The sequence below is a fragment of the Anneissia japonica genome, unplaced genomic scaffold (assembly GCF_011630105.1).
Source record: "Anneissia japonica isolate Jap-2015-1 unplaced genomic scaffold, ASM1163010v1 scaffold287709_len1912824_cov184, whole genome shotgun sequence".
NCBI lineage: Eukaryota > Metazoa > Echinodermata > Crinoidea > Comatulida > Comatulidae > Anneissia > Anneissia japonica.
This window is the reverse complement of record NW_022751466.1, coordinates 1,299,452-1,316,208: the sequence shown is the minus strand read 5'-3', so window position 1 is coordinate 1,316,208 and position 16,757 is coordinate 1,299,452. Positions and strand designations below refer to the sequence as shown.

General features: G+C 35.1%; 1 protein-coding gene across 7 annotated transcripts in view; it reads right to left on the bottom strand.

Moving 5' to 3' along the window:
- Positions 1–6: 6 nt before the first annotated feature.
- LOC117121685 overlaps positions 7–16,757 on the bottom strand; it is a 34,922-nt gene continuing 18,171 nt past the window's right edge. For 6 of the 7 annotated variants that reach the window (XM_033266967.1, XM_033266965.1, XM_033266966.1 and 3 more), the window contains one exon: positions 7–3,275. In XM_033266967.1, coding sequence (XP_033122858.1) covers positions 1,765–3,246 — 1,482 coding nt within the window. In that variant the 5' untranslated portion in view covers positions 3,247–3,275 and the 3' untranslated portion in view covers positions 7–1,764. Of the gene's footprint in view, positions 3,276–14,896; positions 15,410–16,757 lie in introns of those variants that run through there. The other variant, XM_033266964.1, reaches the window with a different exon arrangement.

Genomic DNA, 16,757 nt, shown 5'->3' with positions numbered 1-16,757 from the left:
ATCGATGTATAATTACGAATATAGGGTGACGTTAATTAACCCCTCCAACATTTTAATAGTTTTTAATCCAACGTACACGTTCAGAACTCAATCAGTACACCTCCTTAACATAAAGCCAAAGAAGAACTAAAATATTTATGAACTTTGTTACCAACTGCAACGGAATAATGGTTAATGTTTTTACATTTATAGAGTGCAAAATACAAGAGTCTCTCTTTGCATGTCCACACACTCAAATTTTGTGTGGCAAATGAACGTGATATGCCCATATTTGGGTGTAGTAGGCCTATGACATCATCATGACCATATATGGGCACATCAAGCACAAGTTTCACATACAATTTTAGAGCGTGGACGAAGTTTAAACTGCGAATATAGGTCCATTACTATCAGACTGACAAAAAGGATTGCATTTAATAATTGCACGATACTTCCTGATATGACGAATATAGACATATCATTGAAAAGATGATTCTTTCTACAAATGGCTCATCAGATCTTAATGGCTCGTAAGTACTATTTATTGTAATGCAAGTTATATTTAGATCATTATTGAAGAGATACTCTATGTTGTAATTAAACCCGTTTCGACCTGTGTCTCATTAGAATATATCTTTCTCGACCCTTCTTTATTGAGAAATAAAATGTGTGAAGCCGAGAACTCATTTTACCCGACGGTCGCCGGCCGACGCGATTCTATGAAGAACACAACGCGACGACGCGCGCGCATCTGATCGTTTTTAATGACGATCCGTTCAGACGACCACCGACAATTGCAGACGGTGTTGCGTCGCTTAGCGCACACAGGGAGCGGAGTTGGATTCGTCGTGCGACGGTCGTGCGACCATCGGACACAGTAAGAGCCCGGCTTAAGTTATGAGATGCTAACAAATCATACGTCATGAGATCCTTAGAGTTAATAGTGTTTTGAATAAACTTTTAAATAAATAATTAATAACAGTTAAACATTAGTTGCAAAATTAGTTACATAGTAACGCTTAATAATACAGACGTGGTATGCTATTTAGTATTGTTTGTTTTTATGCTTCGACTATTGACAATAGTCATGCAGTGTTAAAACTAAGAGTTGTGTGCCGCTATATTCAAGTTTCTTAACAATCTACAAAATACGAATTGTATGTAACAATTCTTTCTTTCATTATAAACTGATTTCCTTTTAAACTGATATTTACGGTTGCTAGGGTAGTCACGGACCACACCCATACGCAATTCAGCACAATGACGCTGCAAGCTATAGGTTATTCTCCAACCTGACCTTATCATTTATTCGTATGTTTCAATTTAAAACTAGTCAAATTTAATTTATCCAAATATTTTTTTTGAATAAGTAAATTATTTGTCTTGTTAATTCACATAAGTTATATTTTCCAAATATATTGTCATCGATAACGCAGGTTCCGATATGAATATATAAATCATTAACTAATCCCATGCAACTGAACCTATTTTTAATAAATGAATTTGCAAATTTAGCCCAAGTTGAACAAACACATGTTATCGAAGTGATTTACACAACTTATGTCAATAAATATACACTTTTCCTCAAATAACTATAATAAATTTACTAAATGTTACAATGCCAAATAAATTACAATTAGATTGCTTTAGGACTAAGGAATGTTATTGCCGGTTATATAAGGTGATATGAATGCTGACCAGCCCTTCCAATCCTGACTGCCCAAAAACCAAATGTTTCAAGATAATATGTAATAGATGAAATATCTTGTTTTAGATACAAATAGTTCATACGTTTTCACCATTTTCGGACGATATTTCACTATCTTTAGTTCTTACATTTCGTGAACTTGATATATTTGAATTATCTGGATTTTCCACCAAGACTTTTTGAGCTGTATTTGAGGATAGGCCGACTAGGTTTGATTCAGAGCGGAATGTTCCGTTTAAAGGTGTCTTTCCGACACTTTTGCTGTCGTTTGATCCATCCGGCCAAGCTTCGTTACTGAACTTGCGTGAAAACGTTGAGCTTGATGGTTGGGATCGTGAAGTCGGATGTCTTTCCGTCGTAACGTCATCATTTTCCGCTAGCGTGACATCAAATGCAGCATTATCGGACGGTTGAACCGTATTTGATGATTTCCGTTTTCTTTTTAGTGAACCTCGTAAACTTCTTCGCTTTCCTTTCTTCTGATCTACATCACCGCTTGCTTCTATTAACTTGAAAGTGTCGTTTTCTGTCTCGCTTTTAATACCTTCATCTACGATATTTCCTTTATCATTTTGTGATGGTTTCTCAATTGGTAATTCCATAATGTCTTGATTTTTCTTTTGATTGGCTTTTTCTGAAAGTGTATCAACGCACTGTGGCTTACGTTTCTGTTTCCTTTTATTTCCCCGTGGCACTCTGCTGATCCCCGATTCTTGTGCAACTTCTTCACGACTTGATTTCAAATCCAATGGCGGTAAAGGTTGGGACTTTGGCGCACAATTTATTAATGGAAATTTACTTTGAGTTGTATTTCGATTATTCGAATCACTTACATCCGCTCTGTCATACTCAAATTCATGATTATTAGTTTCGTAAGATTGACTTTGTTTTAAACTGCAGTTAGTTATTTGCTCTGTGGTTTGTAAACAGTTATTTTCGGCAATTGGTTCGGCAGTTAATAATACTTTAGTTTCGTTCTCAAGTTTAATATCATTGATATGTTGCATAGGCGTTTGTGGAAGGTTATCTACATCGAGTGTTGTCAGTTGTTTCAATTCAGCACCAGCGTTGCTGTCGTCTTGCGTTGCTCCAAAACTGTACTCCATCAAACAAGGTGTATTATTGTGTTTTTCTTCTTTAGATCCTGTCGACTCATTCTTATCGTTCCTCGTTTCAAAGACAATAACGAGCGCACACATTGAAGTAAAAATCCCACAACCGACAAGAACCGGGCCCACCTTTTTCAAATCCTCAAGGTGTTCCTTCAAATGTTCGTCCACATAAACAGTACTATTATCAGCATCCTGTGTTGCAATTGATTCTGCATAGTATCCACATACGGTCATGGCAACACTTCCAAGAGTAAATAGAACACCAACAACTAAGCAAACTATTGAAGGCACACGAAGTCCCCGTAGATCGTCCTTGATTTGTTGCTGACGCAGGCGTTTGCGTTCCTGCGCAGTATACCGATATCGAATCAAGCGTTGTCTTCTATAGTATTCATCTTTTGTGAGTGACTCTATCGGATCATCTGTTGACATAGTATGATTAGCCATTATTTTCAACACTCATCTTCGACGAGAATCTGAAATCATAAAGAAGATGATAAAAATATGGCAACAAATATAAACTGCATGCTACTCCAACAACAACCTAGAAAATGTTTGAGCCCCAGGCGTCTCCCCTCCCTCCGAAAACCCCTTCCCATCAGCATCGGTCAATTAATACAGCTACGCCACCGGACCGCACATTCTCCGATAAAAATGTCACTATTAATTCACAATGGCAACAAAATATGTAAGATTAAAGAGAAATACGCTCACAAATCATTATAGGGCCTAATACCAAAGTCTTATGTCCGATCACATAGGCCTAACCCAATAAAACATCATGAACCGTCTCAGTTATTAAATTTTGTATTTTATTTTATAAAGAAAGTAAACCCGCCATGTTTAACTAAACAAATATAAGCAGAAGTTCCATATAAAACTGCTCACATGAGATGTGTATACATTCACCAACGTTCGCGTCTTTGATAAAACAAACCTGTTAATGGGTCGGCCCACAGCTTAGCCCAATACTACTAATTCCATAATAGTGGGGCGGATATGTGACTGGGGCGTGCACTTCTGGAAAAAAGCATGGAACTTTGTTCTCAGGGGTTTTTGAGTATGCCGATTCCAAAACTTGCGGGAACCACAATGTCACTCTAACCGTTCCCGCCGAAAATGGGAAAAATCAAAATGGCCGCCAAAACACTTTGGCAGTTTAAAGCTTAAAGTGCCCACATTACCATGATCTTGGTGTTGATAATCATGTTCTTTAGTTCAAGGAATCCAATAAAACATCTTGTGAGCATACATACATACATCTTCATCGTGAAAATGCAAAAAAAGTAATTAAAATGTTCAAAATGGCCGCTAAAAAAAGAACCCAATTTTTCAATTTAAAGCTCTAAGTGCTTACATTACCATGACCCTGGTGTCAATACCTATGTTCTTCAGTTCAAGAAGAACATATATAAAACACAATAACGTACATCTTCAATGCAAAATAAATATAATATTCAAATTGGCCACCAAAGAAACACATTTTTAGTATTAAAATGACGAGTGCCCTAACTACCATGACTTTAGTGTCCACACCTACTGTATGCTTTAGTTTAGGAATCCAATTGAACATAGGCCTACATAAAACTACCATAAAATCTTCATTGTGATAATAAAATATGTCAGAAATGCCACCTACCTAAACCAAAGACAAAAATATATAGACAAAATAAACTTTTTGCATTGTCTAAGTATTAATCAAAGAGGGACTGTAATTAAATCGGCTGCGCGATAACGTACGGTACACTGTTGAGTTCTTTTATTACAGTATTATTATGATTTATATCACAATGTTTGGTTAATACAAAGTCAATCACAGGGAGGATAGGCTATACATGTGCGTTGATTTTTATAACCTTATTGAAAGGCATATATAATTTTATTATATTTTGTTATTCCAAAGTTACAACAAAGCGAAAACATATTATTTTAATTATTACTTTTTGATTAATGAATCATTATTTCATTATTTTTACTAATGCTATACGTTATAAAAAAAAACAAAAAAAAAACAAAAAAAACAAAAACGTCTTTAATGGAGTTGATAGCCTAAGACCGAGAGCTTAAAACTTACGAACAGACTTAGATACAGTACAACTAAAAAGAAAGTAAAAAACAACCACCCAACACTTAGATACAGTACAACTAAAAAGAAAGTAAAAAACAACCACCGAACACTTAGATACAGTACAACTAAAAGAAAGTATAAAACCACCGAACACTTAGATACAGTACAACTAAAAAGAAAGTAAAAAACAACCACCGATCACTTAGATACAGTACAACTAAAAAGAAAGTAAAAAACAACCACCGAACACTTAGATACAGTACAACTAAAAAGAAAGTATAAAACAACCACCGAACACTTAGATACAGTACAACTAAAAAGAAAGTAAAAAACAACCACCGAACACTGAGAGACTGAAGATGAACACAGAATCTGAAGAAGAGCAATGACATGAATGGTATGTAAATTTCAAATCATACAGCGTTGGAAGTGGAAAAATAATAAATAAATAAAAAAAAACTGAGAAATTGAAAAGATATCTAATAAGCGTATAATACTCTATTAATTGGCAGGTAAAATGTAAAGTTTCTTAACTTAAAAGTTGTGGTCACAAGATTAATTTTAGAACCGCATTATTAACAAGTATTAATTAAAGAATAACTAAGATTTATTAACTAAAACCGCGTCGGCGCGTGCACTGAAAACATATTTTTTTAAATTTTTTTTTTTATTGGATTTAACATGTGTATAATGATTTTGATAAACTAATCATAATTTTCTCTACTATCTATTAAACATTTAAAGAATGAACTTCCTTATGTTGTGGTCATATTAGACTGTAATATTTTCAAAGAAGACCATTCAACAAACAACAAAATAATCATGTCAGTGCATGCATAAAACGTATAATTTCCAGAAATTTGGATAGACAGCGGACTTCCTTATGATTTAGGTCTAAGAAAATAGAAATGTATATGGGTCTGAACTACGTAGGTGACATAGTGTTCCTTATGTTGTGGTAATATTATAATATAATATCCATTGGCGAATCTGAGGTCAGGGGGTCCTGACCCCTCCCCCTTTTGGGAAAAAAAGTTTAAAAAAAAGTATGGCTACTAGGCCTAGTATTTACAGTAATAAGAATGAGAAGTTTACCTGACCGTTTTCAAGCGGAGGAAAACCTTAAAATTTAAAGAACTTAAAAGTCGTTAAAAGACACCTCAGAAGTCGGAAAAGCTCATTTCCTGCCATCTAGTGATCAAATGTTTGACCTGGACCCTCCTTCCTCTTTGGGGTTATCCATTCATGGAAAATAGAATACGTAAGCAACTCAATTTTTTCAAATGTACGTATACACACATAAATAGGCCTATTTACTGTAATAAGAATGAGAAAGTTTACCTGACCGTTTTCAAGAGGGGGAAAACCTTGAATTTTGAAGAGCTTAAAAGTCATTAAAAGACACCTCAGAAGTCCGGAAAGCTCATTTCCAGCCATCTAAGAATCAAAATTGTTCCGGGGGAGGACCGCCGGACCCACCCCCCACCCACCCCACCTTGGCGTTTTTACTAAAAAAAAGTCTGCCCTCCACCTAAATGTGAACCTAGATCCGCCCCTGTAATATCATTAAAGACCATTCAACAAAAAACATGAAAACATATATCAAACTTGTAGGTTAAAGTTTCCGCTTCCGAGCATGACATACAACGTTATTTTTTAGATAGGTCCCCTATGTTATTTTCATGACAGTCGAGAATGTACTGATTAGGCCTATATAAATTTTATTGTTTGATTGTGTGCATTGAAAATGTGACGACGAACTCGGGATACGGGCCTCGGTTGACAATCATACCAAAGGGCCTGTTAATTAAAATTGCACAGGAGCTTGTCGTCACCTGCTACGATTCCTCCTCCTTGTTATCATCACATCATCATCATCATCATCTTCATCATCGCAATATTAATTGTCCATGGTAAAATGGGGGAGAACTATTAATTCAATGTGTATGTATTCATCATCAATAGAAGTCTCGTAATGCATGCAAGTGTATTTCTCAGCATCTAGAAAAAACAAAACTTTCCGAAGCTAGGAGAACCTCTAGACTACCGCAAAGCACCCCCACCCCGCCCCACGTCTAAAATAGTCTTCCAGTGACGGAACAAGCAAAATTACGTTTCTTAGCATGACCCCGCCCACTGAGGGACCCCATTATGTGCGATAATCAGAGAAAAGCTCGGTTTCCATATAATCGCTCACCCTATCGGCTGTCTCTTATACACATCTAGATGTGTATAAGAGACAGCTATAACTTTATATATGTATTCTCTAGAATTTTATATTTTTCTATAAAATAATCTCTATGGAAATACTAATAATTCTATAGAATTTTTAACAGAAATTCAAAATTCTGTAGACATTTTATAGAAACCTGTGTATTTTTCTATGAAAATTCTATTAACTTTCTATAGATTTTTTTTCGTCTAACTTTCTATAGAATTGTATGGGAATTCTATAAAAGTCGATATAATTATTGAAAATTCTATATAAATTCTATATAAAAAAAGTTCTATAGTAATTGTTGTAGTTCTATAGAAAATAAAAATGTTTCTAAAGAAACTCTATAAAATTTTGTTTTTCTATACAAATACTCTATGTAAATTCTATAAATTTTTCTTAGAATTTTATTTTTTCTACAAATTTTCTTTAGAGGTTCTAAGAACACTCTATAGAACTCTATCGGAGTTCTTCAGGATTTCTATTTAAACTACATCAAAACATCTTTAGCGACCTTGTAGAAAATCTATTAAAACTCTATAAAGCTGGTTTAGAAAATCATATAGAATTAGCCTATAGAAAAGCTGTAGAAATTTTATAGAATGGTTTCTTTAGAAATTCTATAAATTATTTTCTTACGGGTCCGCCCCCGAGAGGTCACTATTCTCAAATTGTTTTATTCCCTCAGTCCTAACCAGGTGGGGGCAGTGAGGTGGACCCTCACGCATCCCCTAACGCCAAATTCTGCATCCGCCCCAGCTGCTTCTTACAAGTTGTGACCCAGTTGGAAGTTTAACACCTGAATTTGTGTCTAAAACTCAAATCCTCAATACCGTAACACTCAAATGAGAGAATATGGACCACCTCAAATTTTAGTCTTATTAAGTTGAGTAATGCTGCACCAGTGGCGGTGCTACGGGGGAGCTAGATTCCTTGAACTAAAAATCATACGTATTTTTGACACTAAGATCATGGTAATGTGGGCACTTAAAGCCTTTAAACTGCCAAAAAATGTGTTTTTTTGGCCATTTTGATTTTTCCCATTTTCGGCGGGAACGGTTGGAGTGAGATCGTGGTTACATACTCAAAAACCCCCTAAGACAAAGTTTCATGCTTCTTTCCAGAAGTGCACGGCTTGACCAAAAATGTCACATATCCGCCCCACTATAATATGATTTGGTGACGTTAAACTGACAGTCACACTGGTTTTGAGCAATGACCGAAATCATTCCGCGCAATATTAATGATGTTATTGATACGATTTGCAATGATGTGAATGAAACACGACTACCTGATATTATAGGATTTACGTCCAAATTACTTTCAATCTAAATTTAAATTGGTCTGTTTAGTTTGGTCCTCGAGGAAATGTGATTTGAATATTACAGTATTTAATAATTAGTTGGGATGTTTTGTTTCAATGTCATTCTTGCCTCGAATTAAAGCTCTTCATGACTAATCGCCGATGCGCATTTTATAGTACGCGCGCTGTCGCAAAGCGACTACAATATTTGAAAGGCTTAATTTTGGAGCCATTATGTGGTCGGCCTTGCCCACCAATCACCCGAATCAGATGTGATAATTCTGGATGGCCCTCCAGGATGTGATATATATCATATCAGTATAAAAACGGATTATAAACCTATAACAATAAGGCTATTGTACGGTAATCGCTGAGTTGCTGCATATCGACACCTTGTTGACATAGGCTACTTACTGTATTGTGAATACGTCACTAAATTTGAAACAGTAACTTCTTAAGGTGATCCGACTAAGTGGCCATGTAATTACCTGCGATCGATTCAGTGCATTTTAAGAGCCAATCACAACTTTGAGATCTCAGGATGTATACTTTTCAATAGACATATTTATGCTGGTAAACCCTGATATCTCCACGCATGACTACTACATCATTATTTTATTTTTTTTTTAATGCTCGTCTGTTTATGGACATGTTATTGCACTTATGCGGATGCTCATATAAGTTTAATGAACATCCGTTTGCGTCTAAAGTGATGTTTTGCTGTCATGGCGCTCACTTGATTTATCCATTCATCAGCTTAGCTACCATGACAGCTGTTACTTAAGCTCTTACAATTCAAGAGATTACTTAAACATTCACGGCACATTCAGAATTCTACTCTTAATCATCGATGTATCATTATTCGACATTGTCCAGTCCATAATTTAAAATGAGCCCGCAATCATATCCTTCTACACGTGTTCAACATGTAAACATCCTGCGGTCAACGCTGTAATGTTACGCGCGCGTAGTCCATACACAAACGCCTGCTAAGCGTTAAGCTTGGTTCACACTAGAGGAATTTAGACGCGCGCGTTTTCAAACGCAAGTAATGGACCTTTCGCAAAGCCCCACCCCTTGCATAATTGTGGCTTAGGTCCTACAGAACGACAGAGTGTAAATACATACGCAAACACGTGTGATTTTGGGACAAAACGTGTGTACGTGTATTTGAGGCACGCGCGTATTTCTGGCCGTATTCCGATTGGGCATTTGTTAATCTTGATTGACACTCCAGAAAGGTCCATTACTAAGCGCCTGTTAGCATTGCTGTGTTTGTGTCGTGACGCGTCTACATTGCTCTAGTGCGAGCCCGTCCTTAGAATGCACATTTTCTTAACAAACACGTGTAATTGCCACTTTAAAACACGGACCGAGTAGTACAAATACACCAGCAGGACACATGAACACAAGAGCACCGCATAAAGATGACACTAAATTATCGACTATAATCGATGAGGAGCATTTTGAACAATCTACCTAAATTAAGATTAATGTCACTTTGAGCGATGGCATGATCTGCAGGTTTTCCTCGTAACAAAGATCATTTAACATTCTACATCTTCATTCGATAAATCTAGATTTGAATTATTCCTGAATTTAAATATGTCTGAATTCTATATAACCGTTTTTTAAGTCAAGCAGGCATCTTTATATTTAGATAAACATTGCTGTCCCCTTAGGCTTAAGAGTACTGTACTTGTATTTCAATCAGAATGAAAACATTATCCTCTTGTGTTTTAATATAAACATACTAAACTAGCGTTTAGTGATATTGACTACAGTTGCGTTCCAGTACATCCGTCCATGTTACCATAAATATTGTTTTTGTATAGGCCCTACATTTGTCATTTTTGCTGTAGGCCCCACCCGGCATTGAATTTTGTTCATTTTTGATGGGTACCTGTTTTGCGTTTTAACTTATCCTGTTATCGTATGTTATTGTCTTAATGTTTGTATAAATACTATGTTTTGCGACGAATAAATAAAATAAAATAAAATGAAATCACGATATGAAATGCGTTTCAATACACATGCGCGGCAAATATATTTACTGCGTTACTTTGTCACATAGCGGTACACGATACCGCCGTAGTTAAACACGGTACACGGTTCTAACGATGTCCTGCATGGTTCTACCGCCTACAATAAGTGCAGCCATATTGGTAAAATTACCGGTACATCCATGGAGGTAGCATTCGCGACTTCATAATAACAATGTATAAGTTTGCGCTGGAACGTTGCATAACCACAGTCACGCTTGTAAATATTTTATACCTAGAAAGTAATTAAATTGTTAAGCCTATTAGATTCCTCATTTAAAAAATGAAATACGATATTAAGTTACGTTGTATACGTTTGCTATCCTGTATTTACTATAATTTCCACACAGAGATGTTTCCCTATGTGACTCAAGCACGACACCGTATGGCGGATATACAATGATTTTAATAAAGACGTACTATTTTAACCCTCTAAAAATTCAACCAACATTTTAATATCTCAATTAAATAAATATAAAAAATATTAACTTCCAACCAGAAAAACATATAATAAATAGTTTTCGTTGATTTACAGATGCAAAATAATACAGCAAATTTAATCTTCACTGTCCTTTGTAAGTTAATAACTTATTTAATTATACAAATTAAAAAATTCAAAATTACTTGTATAATGTTATTTTTCAATTTTTCAGCTCATAAACAGACACTGTATATTTATACATAATTGAACAGCGTAATAGTAGGCTACATTTTTATTTTGTTTAACTACGACGGTTGTTTATTTAATCAATGTGGTACTGTAATATGTTTAAAGGTTTCTCTTATTAAAATGTAAAATTCACTTGGGTTTAACATTATTTCTGTCACCATATAATTTCACGTTTGTATATCACCTGCCTAAAAATAAGCCGCTATAAAGGTAATTAAACCAACAGAAATAGGCCTAACTATGAATTGAAAGACATAATAAGATACCTTTAAAATCCTAATTTGAATTGCAAAGAAAGAACTTATGTCTATGAAAAAACTGGCAGTTAGATTTTTCGTTTGTTCATAATGTCTATCCACTAAAATGGGTGTCGGTCGAAGGATCGTGTGTGAAACACTTTATCGTCGATTTAAGCTGTATAATATATATCAGTCTTAAATTAATAGCACCATCGACATAGATTTGCCAAGAAGTCAATCCGCTAGGCCTAGCTTTGGAAAAATGTCTTTGTGTGAGCCGGTCATATAATGGCTGAATTAATACTCTGTGTGTTAGAAATAGGCTTAATCAAACCAATAAATAGTTTTCATCACAAGAAAACCAGAAGCTAAATACTAACATGTCACCAAAAATAATATTATTAGCAATAATACAGGTAAATAATAATAATAATAATAATAATAATACAATTTATATTACTACTAATAATGATGATAACATAAATAATAACAATACAGTTTTATGATTATTATGTTGATGCTGATGATCATGGTCATGATAAAATAATGATTGATGATGACATTGACAATGATATTGATAATGGTATTCTTATTGTTATAATAATAATAATAATAATAATAATAATAATAATAATAATTATTATTATTATTAACAATAAGTGTGAATGACCCAATTTATTCAAGGGTTCATTAGCCTGAAGAAAGCCACCGAAACAGTTGCTGAAACCTTTGCTAAGGTAAGTAAATAATTGGTTCAACAAGACAGATAATTTCTCTACTACTCTCTATATCTTAAGAACCAGAATTCTTTGGGAATATTAATGTTAATAAACAGTCGCCCTATAAAACCCGAGCTGAAATTCACAGTGAATTTGGTCCACTCGAACAATAATAAATCTGGATAATTGATGTTAATGGTTTTAAAGTTTTCCCACTGCTAGTAATATTGTTAATAATTTTACATTCTACATTTTTTCTTATAAAAACGGTTAATCTTTATTTTATATGTATATTCCGACTAAAAAGAGGATAAAATGGATGAACACGAATACAGCGACATGCATATGGCGACACAGTTAAGAAAGTATCGGAGCTACTCGTCGATTTTTGAAATTACGATTGATTAAGGTCTTTCGATATTCGAAGTTGCTGTAACTGCCAACCGAATCTGCTTTAGACATGAATTAGGTCTGATTGTAGACGTACCTCTGGTTTGTAGAAACCAAAAATACTCTATCATGAATTAGGTCTTTAACATATTGAACGTTGTACACTGTAAACATAGCCTGGGTTCCAGACCCTAATTTTGGGTTACTCAGTCTTTATTGTACTTAGTGCGCGCCATACCTAATTTAATTAAATTAATTTAATTTAATTGGCGTCCCATACTCGATTTCTTTTTTTTTCCGTCTCTAAATTAACTTTCTCGTTTGTGGCGCTGTCCAGAATGAGCAAAAAAATAAAAAATAATAGACTTGTGGCAAGTATAACTGTAAACACAGCGTCGCGTGGTCCCGCATCCTATGGCGCAGAAGGAATTGGGACTTCAATCGGAAGATCCGGGGTGCGAGACTGGTGTTCGTCACGCTGTTTGTCCTTTGGCCACTAGAGGTATAGATGGGTACCTGGTAAGAGAATGATTTGGAATAAAAATTAGTGCTGTTGAACTACATCCAAGCTAGGAATACTCCCACTTGCACGTTGTGTAAGCCTATTATTGTTTCTGTATCCAATGTCCTGGGGAAAAAAACGCCTTGAGCAGTTTCCTGTTTTCACAAAGTTCTGCTATATAAATCCTATGAAATGAAATAAAATAAATAACTAAAAATGATTAGGTATTAGTCTAATCATGGAGGTATACCTCCATGGTCTAATGTACTTAAGATTTTGACGTGTTTAGCAATAAATATGCTCTTTTTAATATATCAAATATCTATACTATAAGCTCATTTGCAAAACAATAGGCCTAAACATTCTATAAGATTATAGTATGCCTAAACGCGTTTCGTTTTTCACATTCTATAAGATTATAGTATGCCTAAACGCGTTTCGTTCTTCACATTCTATAAGATTATAGTATGCCTAAACGCGTTTCGTTTTTCAACGTGTCATATCGCCAAAAGCGGGACGAGATTACATGGAGATTTTAGTTTATTTTAAACGGGATTTGTTTCCACTGATTAGAAGGATTAACCACCAATCTCTTAGCTCCACGCTAGACTAGAAATGCAACCAGGCTTGTAATTACTACAGTAACCGGTATCCAACAAATAAACCGTTAACGTAATTAGACTCGAGAGACATGGTACAGTTTTATTTGGGGTCTAGGCCTATACTGTAAAACCTCGAATTGAAGCCCTGGGCTTTTTTTTCGCCGAACTTTGGATGGGTTTCTTTTCGAGGTGGTCTTCTTTTCGAGACTATTTTGGCAAAGTAAAGAGCTTTGGCAAAGTAAAAAGGTGGTTTCTTTTCAAAAGGATCTGCTCTAAATTTTGTGAATTTGTATAATTAAACAATAAATAAAGTCAATGTAACATCAACGTGTATTTAACTGGCATTAAATCTCCTAAACTAATGTATTATACCAAGCTTGTTTTTAATTTATTTTTGTTTTCTGAAATTCATGCAAAGTGTAAGCCTATGTACTGTACTACACGTTTTTTTTTTTATAAGAACCAGTAAAATTTTGCTCAGACTCAGTTTTCTTATTTTTTGGCCGATTTCAGGCTCAAAATGTTCTTATTTTGTTCTTATGTTACACACTTTTCAGACATATATTATTGTACAGCAGTATCACTGTACTGGAATGTAGGTAAAAAGTGGTCCTGCAAAAAATGGTCCCTGAAAAAAATCCCCCTGAAAAAATGGCCAGAGAAAAAAATGGCCCGGTAAAAATGGCCCCAAATGACAGGTTGTACACCTACTGTACTGCATTATAGAGGGTACTACTTACCCACTGCACACAAGGTAGATATAATTTTTTTTTTAATTCAAAAATCCCATTAGACATTTACCTCATCCTCATTTTGTTTTTGCAATTTCAGCCTCAGTGTTCTTATAAAATGTGTTCATATAAAAAAAAATGTATCCCAAAAAGAAGCCTATGCTATTTTGAAAAGAAGCCCATGGGCTTCTTTTCGATGCTAATATTGCAAGCTAAAGAGGGGGCTTCAATTCAAGATGGGCTTCATCTCTAGATTTAGCCCACTGGGCTTCAATTCAAGGTTTTACGGTATATATTATGATACTGGAAATTTAGCATTAAGGTATAACTTCACTTTAACAAATGAAATAAACACTGATGCACAGCAATTGAGGGATTGAAACCCTGGCCTGGAGGTTGGAACCAAATCGTTCCCACTGCGCCAAACCACGCCTTTCTTTCTTTAACGATCAAATTTTGGTTGTTGAAAGCACTGCATTTTGGGCCTATAAATCCATTAATATTGATTGAATCTTCAGCTTTTGTTATATATCGGATGGAATTCGATATAGAATTCAAATTAACGTAATGAAATTCAATTAACCTAGTTGATAAAAGTTGGGAATACTGTACATACCAACTGCGGTAACCGTCACACCGACCATTAAAATCCCTATAGATCCGCTGTGAACATTCTCTACATTCTGAACAAAAATCACAATGTTTTTGATATGTCGTCCCAGAAGCACAATTTTACATCATAATTTTGCCATCTTTAGTCAATTCGAAACAAATTTGCTAGGAGTTGTGTTTCGTTCGGAGCGTTTGTTCTTTACTTATCGAATTTCTTCGGCAGCTGTTCCAATACGGCCACGATCGATTCACCAGTAACAACAGGGGTTAATCGACACACGTCCTTGCTCTAAGTTGTAGGTACTAGTTGTGCTGCTGTTTTGAAAGGGATTCGGAGGAAATCTTTCCGTGTAAACGGAAACTTCAAGTTGGTATACTTATGTGCACTACGATAGCACACAAGGAAATAAGGACCTTAGGCCTATAGGCCTATATCCTGGGTAGGCCTGTCAATGCGCATTAAGAGTTCACAGGGGTCAGATCAAGAGTAAAGTATTGCAACGACAAACTAGATATTGTAAAGTCTATCGGATCGATATGATCAAGTGACAAAATATCAATGTTTTGTGCCTATCAATTACATGACTGAACGTCATCAAGTTGAAATGTGTCAATCGTATTTTTACAACCTGATTCCTGTCGGCCTAGCACCACCCTAAAGAGATTTCACTGTTATTGTTGTAGCTTAATGGATCTGTTAAAGATAATAAAAGATGAAATGAATTGCAGGCAACCACTATAAATGACGTAAAGTAGGCTACATTTTGAGATGATTTGGTGATTTATAGGGGATTACCAATCTAACGGCCAGCTAACGCCTTGTAAAAGTAATTAAGGCAACATGGATATATCTATGTAATATACAGGTTAAGTTAAATTTTACTTACAAAGAGACCCCCTCTAATTCGAGACCACTTTTCAAAGCACCATCTACCAATCTTCATTCAACACAAAGCTTACACGATTGGAGACATGGCAATGTGCAAAATCACCAAACCAATCGTGTTTACACAAAGCATGGATTTAATGGTTCATGCCGCTAAAATCAAATACAAACAACGGAAATGTAGGCCTAATAAAAATACACTGAAAATTCCGATCCATTTGAAAAATGTCTTACCTGGACCTAGTTTAATAAGGTCCATGGTAAGACATTTTCAAGGATGTCTTAGTGATTAGCGAATTATTATTGTAGTAGGCCTATGCCTATCTATGACAAGAATCTTAAATGTATACAGTTCATCGATAAAACCAAAAAGAAAAAAAAGAATAATGCAATTGATCCCAAAACCGTAGCCCTTGTTAAAATATTCGGGTCAATGAAGAGCCTCTATTAACATACTTAAAGGTACTACGCTGTTATTTCAGTGCTCGTGTAGTTGGCTTTGATAATAAATACATTTTATCTGATCCAGTATGTTTTCCTTATTATATTCGAAGTTGTTTTTGTTTCGGCAGGCGTTAGAGATTTTGTTTTTGTAATAATTACATTCCTCTCTTGATGTTCATATTTTCAGTTTCAGTAAGTATGAAGATTCATGCTCGGAACGTGTTTTATTCGAATAACTACAGGCTGTAGTTTACTGTATGGTAAGTCTTTATATGCATTTTTATAGGCCTATATCCGGCTGATTAAGGTTACAGTAGTGGCAGAAATATCCGAGTTATATATATTCTAATATTGGATATATTTTATATAGGCCTATATATATATATATATATACCTGATGAACACCACCTGATGAAGGGCGATGCTCGAAAACGTTTGTGTTTTTTACCATTAAAAGTTACGGCTACTCTACACTTTTGCTTTATGCGTTTTATTACTATTTTATTGAAGCCGATGCAGCCACCTACTCGTTTGA